Source organism: Triticum urartu, chromosome 3 (genome assembly GCF_003073215.2).
Source record: "Triticum urartu cultivar G1812 chromosome 3, Tu2.1, whole genome shotgun sequence".
NCBI classification, from domain to species: domain Eukaryota; kingdom Viridiplantae; phylum Streptophyta; class Magnoliopsida; order Poales; family Poaceae; genus Triticum; species Triticum urartu.
Window position 1 is genome coordinate 4,520,124 of NC_053024.1, and position 9,184 is coordinate 4,529,307.

Below are 9,184 nucleotides of genomic sequence, written 5' to 3' on the forward strand. Positions count from 1 at the left end.
ACATCTTGTGCGGTCTTCTTAGTTGTTTATCGGGTGAGATTTGGAGTACGCGATACGTGTGACTGAGAACAATGGAACTGAATATCTCACATCGTCGCTTCCATAGTAAAGGTGTGAATACCCCTCTCGTGCGTCCTTCTTTGTGTTCATACCGGGTGAGATTAAGAGTACACAGGACGTGTGGCCGAGAACAAGTTTCCCGGCCAGATTTGCCGTTACCGGTGCCTTCCACATGGGAGAAAAATATTCCACTTTGTATAACTACCTCATTTTGTTCCATCTCCTCAACCAAGCACGTCGATGTCCTTACAACAAATTGGAACAATTCCATTGCGTTCCGCCTCATTTTACAACCGAACACATGACAAGTCTTGCCCTAGGACCCAAAGTGAAGTGGCCGATTCAGAGAGAGAGAAAAATCGATCGAACCGTCATGAGTTACACATGTTCCTCATCCTACATTGCATGTCATCAAAAATTTCCAACTCCTACAGGTAGTAACTAATGATAAATTCCATTAATCACTCTATTTTTTAATACATCTCGCTTGAGATGTTTCGTTTGCTACCGGTTTGGTTAATTGGAAACATGGAACCAAATGAATATGACTAACATCGCCACATCCATAGGAAAGGCATGGACACCCCTCTTGTGTGGTCGTCTTTGTTTTTTATCGGTTGAGACTTGAAGTATGTGAGATGTGACACGGAGAACGATGAAACCAAATGAATATGACTCACCTCGCCACTTCCATAGAAAAGGTGTGGACACCCCTCTCGTGTGGTATTCTTTGTATTTTCCAATGAGATTTCGAGTGTGCGACACATGTGATTGAGAAGGATGAACCGAATGGCTCACATAGCCGCTTCCACACGAATGGTGTGGATACCCCTCTCGCAAGATCTAGAACGAGTTGCTCGGCTAGATCCTGTGCTACCTGTGCATTATTCAACCGAGGCGAATATCCCATTCCGTAGAACCATCTCTTTTTGTTCCATCAACTCAACCAAGCACGTCGATGTCCTTACAACATACCGGGAACAATTTCATTGCATTCCACTTCATTTCCCAACCGAACACATCAGAAGTCTTGCGCCAGGACCTTAAGTGGAGTGAGCAATTCAGAGAGAGAAAGGGCCAAAAAAAACAATTGACCCGTCCTGAGTTACACATGTTCCTCATTCTAGATTGCATGACATCAAAAATTTCTAGTTCCTACATGTAGTAACTAATGATTAAATTCCATTAACCCCTCTAGTCTTGAATACATCTTGTTTTAGATTTTTTAATTGGAAACATGAAAGCGAATGAATGTGACTGACATCGCCGCATCCATAGGAAAAGTGTGGACACCCCCTATCGTGTGGCCTTCTTTGTTTTTTATAGGTTGAGATTAAGTAGGTGAGATGAGTCACCGAGAACAATGGAACCAAATGAATATGACTCACCTTGCCACTTCTATAGGAAAGATGTGGACACTCCTCCTGTGCGGTCTTGTTTGTTTTGTCTGATGAGTTTTGTAGTGTGCGAGGCATGTGATTGAGAACAATGAACCGAATGAATCACATCGCCGCTTCCATATGAATGGTATGGATAACCCTCTCGTGCATTCTTATTTGTTTCCTATTGGATGAGTTTTGGAGTACGTTGGACGTGTGTTAGAGAACAGAGGTTGCTTGACTAGATTCCGCGCTACAAGTGCATCCCGCATCTGAGGTGAATATTCCATTCTTTAGAACAATCTAGTTTTGTTCCATCACCTCAACCAAGCACGTGGATGACCTTACAACAAATTGGAACTATTCATTGCACCCCACTTCATTCTACAACCGAACACACCACAAGTCTTGTGCTAGGACCCGACGTGGAGTGAGCAATGCGGAGACAGAAAAATCAGATTGAACCATCATGAGTTGCACATGTCCCTCGTCCTACATTGCCTATCGTCGAATGTTTCCATGTCCTACGTCTAGTAACTATGATTAAATTCCATCAATCCCTCCATTCTTGAATACGTATCATTTTACACATTTCGTTCGATCTCAAGGTTTGGTTAGTTGGAAACATGGAACCGAATGAATATGATTTAATGGCCGCATCCATAGGGAAGCGCGTGGACACCCCTATCGTGTGGTCTTCTTTTTTATCAGGTGAGATTTGAAGTACATGACATGTGTCACTGAGAACGATGGAACCGAATGAATATGACTCACCCACCGCTTCCATAGGAAAGGTGTGGACACTTCTCTCGTGCGGTCTTCTTTGTTTTTTCCGATGAGATTTGTAGTGCGCGAGGCATATGACTGAGAACGATGAACCGAATGACTCACATCGCCGCTTCCAAAAGAACGGTGTGGATACCTCTCTCGTGTGTTCTTCTTTGTTTCTTATCGAGTGAGATTTGGTGTATGCTAGACGTATGTCTGAGAACAAGTTGCTCGGCTAGATTTGGTGCTACGAGTGCATTCTGCATCCGAGGCGAATATTCCATTCCGTAGAACCATCTTATTTTGGTCCATCTCCTAAACCAAACACGTCGATGTCCTTACAACAAATTGGAGTGAGAAATATTTCATTCTACAACCAAACACAGCACAAGTCTTGGGCTAGGACCCTAAGTCCTAACTGGAGTGAGAAATTCAGAGAAAGAAAGAGTGAAAACCCCGATTGAACCATCGTGAGTAACACATGTCCCTCGTCCTACATTGCATGTGGTCGAATGTTTCCATTTCCTACCCATAGTAATTAATGATTAAATTCCATTAATTCCTTTATTCTTGAATACATCTCGTTTTAGACGCTGGCGTGGTCTCTAGGATAGAGACAGTGATCATCGTACACGTATGTGTATCAGAGGTAAAGAAAAAAGATGGAAAATATTTAATCATAAAAGTTTTCAATGGAAATCGTAAATGAGTATAGTGTTCATCTTGGTAATAAATTAGACACTCTTACTATTAAATGGTTGGATCTCAAGATTTGGTTGTTTGGAAGCATTGAACCGAATGAATTGAATACGGCTCACGTCGCCGCTTCCATAGGAAAGGTGTGGATACCCCACTTGTGCAACCTTCTTTGTGTGTTTATCAGGTGAGATTTGGAGTGTGCGAGATTGTGTGATCGAGAATGAGTTGCTCGATCAGATTCGGTGTTACCAACACGTCCGAGGGAATATTTCACTCACAGAACCTTCTCGTTTCGTTCCATTCGACCAAGCAGACGCGTCGATGTCATTAAAACCCCAAAACCATTGTATTGCATTCCACTTCACATTCTACAACCAGACGCGCCACAAAACCTTGTGCAAGGGCTGAAAACAGAGTGAGCGATTGCAATTAAACTGTTTTGAGTCACATATGTGTATCATCCGACACCACATATCGAATGCTCCTAGCTCCTTCTAGCATAGTAATTAAAACTCATTACTCCCTCTGTTCTTGGATACGTGTCGTTTTGATATGTGTGGGTAGCACACTCGACAATGACCACCCTACCACATGCGTATATCAAAGCAAGAAAAATGAAAGTATATGCTATTAACGTTTTAGTGAAAAATAGTATATTTTATCAAAATTTTAATGAGAACGTAAATGAGTACCATGTTCGCCTACCTAATTAACGAGAACATAATTTTTTTTACCAATTTTGCTAAAGCTGCACATCTACTCATCACACATCTACGTCATGTAGTCATTGATCTTATGCGGAGATTTGTGTGGGTATTTTTTTTCTCTTTTAACATATCACATACGGAGTACACAGTATAAAATTTAATTGCGGGGGATACGTACGCGGCATGGCATGCGGCGCAGACGTGTCGACGGCCGGTTCGAGCCGACGTGTCCGCATATGTGGCCGTCCGCGGTTCCCCATGCCCGCGGCCGACACGCACAGCGCTCGACGGAACGGAAAGCCAGCGAAACGGAACGGCGCGGTCGCCGTCGCCGTTACTCCCCCGTTGAGGTCGCCGTCGCCATCCACCCCCGCCCGTGCTCCCCTCCCCTCCTCCCCTAATAAGACCACGACGGCCCGACCCCCTCCCCTCCTCGCATCCCACCAGCGAGCGAGCGACGCCAACGCGAGAGAGGAGACACAGAGAGACCACCGGAGCTACCTACCCCCTTGAAGCCGGAGCTGAGATGGAGTCGCCGGAGCTGATGAGCCCGTCGTCGTCGTCGTCGGGGGACCGGCAGAAGCACGGCGCGGCGGAGCGGCCGTCGGAGACGGCGGCGCTGCGGGCGCTGGTGGACCGGGTGCGCGGCGGGGAGGTGGAGGCGGCCCGCGAGGTGCGGCGCCTCACGCGGGCCTCCGCCCGGCACCGCCGCAAGCTGGCGGCCGCCGTGGAGCCGCTCGTCGCCATGCTCCGGTCCGGCGCGCCCGACGGCGCCGGGGAGGCCGCGCTGCTCGCGCTGCTCAACCTCGCCGTCAGGGACGAGAGGTGCGTAGCCCCGTTTCCTTCCTTTCCCCCTGCTTATCCTCTGTCCTGCTCCCTCAGTAGCGCCGATGCTAATTAATTTCTGCTTTTGAAACTTAATTAATCTCCATGATTTTCGGATATCGAGCTTCGAATTCCCTCCCGATATATTATTTGGCAGTATTTATCGTCTTTTAAAATTTCCACCCCACCAATTGCTTAGATTTGCTACTATTTTTCCCCAAATGATTTGAAAGAGTTGGGAAATTTGTTCCCTTTCTCCCTGATGAAGCCGGTAATCTCCGCCTAGGCTGGCTCGTTCGAATTTCAGATATTTTCGCCGCCGACAGTTTCCTTGTTCAATTCCCAATTGACTTGTCAAATTTCCGCAAACAAGTTGGAATCCATTTTATAAGCTGAAGTCACCAATCTCCTTCTCGATTGATTGCGTGGCTGACTTTGCAGCGAGCGTGCAGAGTTTTCTTGGAATTTATCGGCTAGCTATTGCACGGGCCTATTTGAATTTGGTTTTTGGACTGGCTCTGGTTTGTTTTTGATTGGTCCCAATCGTGGCGGCTTAGCAATTCGATTTCCTCCGCCCGTCAATCAGAAAATATCTCCCCCTCCTCAACCCTTCCGTGGGAAGGTCCTCCGCCACAAAAAAAGATTGCCGCACAGTTGCGTGGTTGTTGGGGCGAAATCAAATCTCCAGCCACCGGTGGTAAAAATCTGTAGTGTGTTATCATGTCGTCGTGTGGTTGATTCTACAGTATTTACCATGAAGATATATTCCCCCCCAAAAAAATTAGCCTCTTAGTACAAGGCAGCAAGGCAAGCATATTCTAGATTTCTAGTCTAGGATCACCAGGATCAACATCATCATCTTGCACTAGCAGGTAAGGCATCATCGATCATCATCCTTTTCTTTTCTTCCCTTCCACGCGCGGTGCATCTGCTGGTGGCACACAGATTTCATTCCGGTGACCATTCAACCAAGACGCAGCCCCTACTCCTCCTCCCTACAAGGGACGGTATAGATTTCTACTAAGAAATTGCAGCAAAGAGGAAAGCTAAGAAGACGGTGGGTTTAGAGCAGAGCAGACTGTTGGCCTGATTTGGACGCTGACCTAAGTTGGCCAACCACCGTATCCCGGTGGGCGGCTTCCGAGAAAAATCTAGCATCAGGAAGGAACCGGTCTTTCTTTCTTCTTTCTTGCAAAGAAGAGAATTCCTGGGCTGCTGCCTAATATTTTCGCCCCTTTCCAATTGCCGCGGTCAAGATACAATTTTACAAATGTAGAGTATGTTGACCTCATAGGTCGTTGGTGGTAGGCCTGATAGGCTGATACTGATACCAACCTGCGGATAGGAGATGGGAGTCGGTCAGGTGAGACAAGCATGGTGCTGCGTACCTGAATCAACCCAGACCCCATCCATCCTTCCTGCGTCTATGTATGTGTCCCTCTGTTTACTCCTGTTTCCTCGAGGGTGAACCAGCGGGTAAGGTAAATTCGTCGCCCACTATTCTGTTCAGAGCTGAGCCGATCCTTCACTTCTCTGTGCCTTGCTTTTAAGTTTTCACTGCCATTTGGTCTGGTGATGTCAACGGTGCCAACAGCGATGAGGGAATCAAGTTCTTTGTCTTGATTCTTCTCGACATCAGATCAGATCTGGTTCCGTCCGTTCAGACGGCCATGGATAAGGCCGGCCGATAAGTACCACCAGGCTATGTTTATTCTCGGCCCATGGGCCGCACTCTCCTCGTTGCTCTTGGCCCATCCGTCCATCCTCCAGAAGCCCTTTAAAAAGCGGAGCGCACGGCACCGCGATCTGAAAACCCTAACCCCTCAACCAGGGGGCACAGGGGCGGCCGCCACTGAGCCCTTTCTGCGGATCTGGCCGCGATTTCCTTCTTCTTGGATGTTCGATCTTACTGCCGCTCTCCCGTATAACGTTGTTTCATCTCCTGGGAGTCTTGGGGTTTTGTTCCGATTTGAGTTGTGATTCTTTCTCGCCCGTTTTGCGCACTTCTTGATTTTACTTCTTCTTCTTCTTGCCGTATGGAGCGAGGCTTTTTGCTGTTCGCGGAGATGAATTTGCCGGTGATGACAGCGTATGGTGTGAGCCTCGGCAACAACTGTGCGTATCGAGTAGGTGTTACTCGTGTTGCCGGCGGCGAGGATCAATGTGCTAATGCTAATCTGAGGCCGAATCCACTCCCTACGTTCAAAATTTCCGCTCCCGTTTCTGTATCCATGGGTTCATAGTAACCCTTTCCCTTTGTGAGCACTAAGGGCCTCTTTGAATCAAACAACCCATTGAGAAAAAAATCCTTGGGATTACATCATCCAGAATTCCTTTAAAAATCCTTTGAATCAAAGAGGACTATCTGATGTTGCAAATGAGTAATCACCACAACCAATTAAACCAGCGTGGGGGCATCCAACAACTGTAGACTGACCGGCCGTCGTATCCTCCTTGTTGCTACCCTTGTAACCCCGAGTCAGTGGATTAATCAAGTATCTGCGAGGGATTCGAGTAATCAAGTATCTGCGAGGGATTCGAGTAATCAAGTATCTGCGAGGGATTCGAGTAATCAAGTATCTGCGAGGGATTCGAGTAATTGGCTAGTTAGATTTAAACTGGAACATTCAAAGGTATACAATAGTACTACTATTTCATCATGGTTCCCATCTTGGTGTAAAATTCGCATGTCCAGCTCTCAGTCGTCCTGGACACCATCCTAGCAGTAGCAGAGCCTTCAATTTAGATCTCTGCAATAGCTGGCCTAACTGAGTACGGAGTACTGGATCACTGTTTCGTCATTGTCTAGCACTTAACTAGGCCCTATTGTGGACCTTGTACTGTTCCTAAGTCGTCTCTAACATAGCTTACGTATGGATGAAACTTCTTTAATACATGCAAGCAAGCTAGCAATGTAATCATCCTTGAGAATGTGCAGTACAACATGTATATTGTTTTACCCAGATGTTCTCTGTTTTCATGATTATGATCTGAAATGTGGAGTTGGCTTAGTAATATTTCCCAGAAATCTTTAGCTTGCAGAGCAGTAGATTTGTTATGATGCATGCACATTGTCCCTAAACTGGAATTGTTTCATCTCTGCAGGAATAAGATCAAGATACTGGACGCTGGTGCGCTTGAGCCGCTGCTTGGTTACTTGCAGTCGAGCGATCTCAACTTGCAGGAGTATGCAACTGCTGCAATCCTCACTCTCTCAGCCTCATCCACAAATAAGCCCATCATAAGCGCATCCGGGGCAATCCCTATCCTTGTGAAGGTCCTCAAAGAAGGGAATCCACAGGCCAAGAATGACGCTGTGTTGGCGCTCTACAACCTCTCCACCATTGCAGATAACCTCCAAACCATCCTTTCTGTTCAGCCCATTCCCCCTTTGTTAGAGTTGCTGAGGTGTGGCAAGAGGTCCTCCAAAACAACCGACAAGTGCTGCGCCCTCTTGGAATCTCTGCTCGCCTTCGATCATGGCCGGGTGGCCCTGACTTCTGAGGAAGGCGGAGTGCTCACCATCGTGGAGGTGCTCGAGGAAGGCTCCCTTCAAGGCAGAGAGCACGCCGTCGGGGCGCTCCTCACGATGTGCGAGAGCGACCGCAGTAAATACAGAGACCCCATTCTGAACGAAGGCGTGATCCCCGGCCTTCTCGAGCTCACCGCCCATGGCACCCCCAAGTCCAGAGTGAAGGCTCATGCTCTCCTGGACCTGCTGCGCAACTCGCCGTACTCGAGGTCGAAGCTGCAGCCGAACACACTGGAGAACATCGTCAGCAACATCGCCTCTCAGATCGATGGGGAGGACCGTGGTGGGAAAGCCAAGAAGATGCTCGCCGAGATGGTGAAGGTCAGCATGGAGCAGAGCTTGAGGCACCTGCAGCGCCGGGCTTCCTTCGCTTGAAGATGATGGTGCTTCAACCTTCACCTGTTTTGCTTGCTTGCAATGGAATGAAGTAGAGAAAATAGCGGAGAAGAAGAATAACGAAGAACTGAGATTGCTGGAAGATGCCGGTCCAGGCCTCGATGGGACCGAGTGACTGGTGTAAGCGCTCCTCAAACACTCTTAAGCTTCTTGATGATGACATAGTTCCTTTTTCCGCTTGCGATCTTGTGTGCTGTTCCGAAAGAGAAAGGACAAATTTTCTTCCCCTCCCCATGTTTTGTGCATGTACGAAAAGGAAAATGTGTAAACAAAAAAATGGAAAAGAAAAAAAGAAAAAGAAAAGAAAGAGACATCTCCTTTGAAGAAAGGATTGTACATACATGAATGATATAAAGTTAAAGTTCCCCACTCTTTCGTGTCTGAAAAAACCTGGCTCTGTTCTTGATTATCTTTAGGTTTATTCGCTAAGTGTACTTCATTTCTGATCACACTTTTAATGCTTAGTTCCCACTAATTGCTTTACCTTTGGAGCCTTACCAGGTTTACACATTCTTGGTTTAGTTAGCAGTCAGATCTGTCTAGTTCTCTCCATGTACTGGTTTGGGCTTGTAAGGTCTGTTATGGTGTACTCTGCTTCAGGTTAAACTTGTCTCATCTCATTGTCCCAACCTATTCTCTCCATGTACCAAAGGGTTAAAAACTTAAGCTGTCAATTCTAGACCATATGGAACTGCAACATACTGCAGCCATGATCTATCTTGCTAGTTTCTTTTGTTCAGCTCCTGCTGAACACTCTCTTCATGACCTAGTAATATACTATAGCATCTTTTGGATTTTGTACCAAAGGTTAGTCTTTC

General features: G+C 46.8%; 1 protein-coding gene across 1 annotated transcript; it reads left to right on the forward strand.

The window, feature by feature from the left end:
• The first annotated feature begins 4,033 nt into the window (after positions 1–4,033).
• On the forward strand, positions 4,034–8,735 carry LOC125542284 (U-box domain-containing protein 4). The gene is made up of 2 exons (XM_048705249.1): positions 4,034–4,438; positions 7,544–8,735. Exons 1-2 carry the CDS (start codon positions 4,140–4,142, stop codon positions 8,343–8,345), a joined length of 1,101 nt encoding a protein of 366 aa, XP_048561206.1. The 5' UTR covers positions 4,034–4,139; the 3' UTR covers positions 8,346–8,735.
• The last annotated feature ends 449 nt before the right edge of the window (positions 8,736–9,184 follow it).

What these genes read in the sequence shown, in the direction of transcription:
- LOC125542284 (XM_048705249.1), top strand. Translation starts at nt 4,140, where the DNA reads ATGGAGTCGCCGGAGCTGATGAGCCCGTCGTCGTCGTCGTCGGGGGAC. An exon ending in CTCGCCGTCAGGGACGAGAG is followed by an intron (nt 4,439 to 7,543) that starts GTGCGTAGCCCC and finishes TCATCTCTGCAG; the next exon opens with GAATAAGATCAAGATACTGG.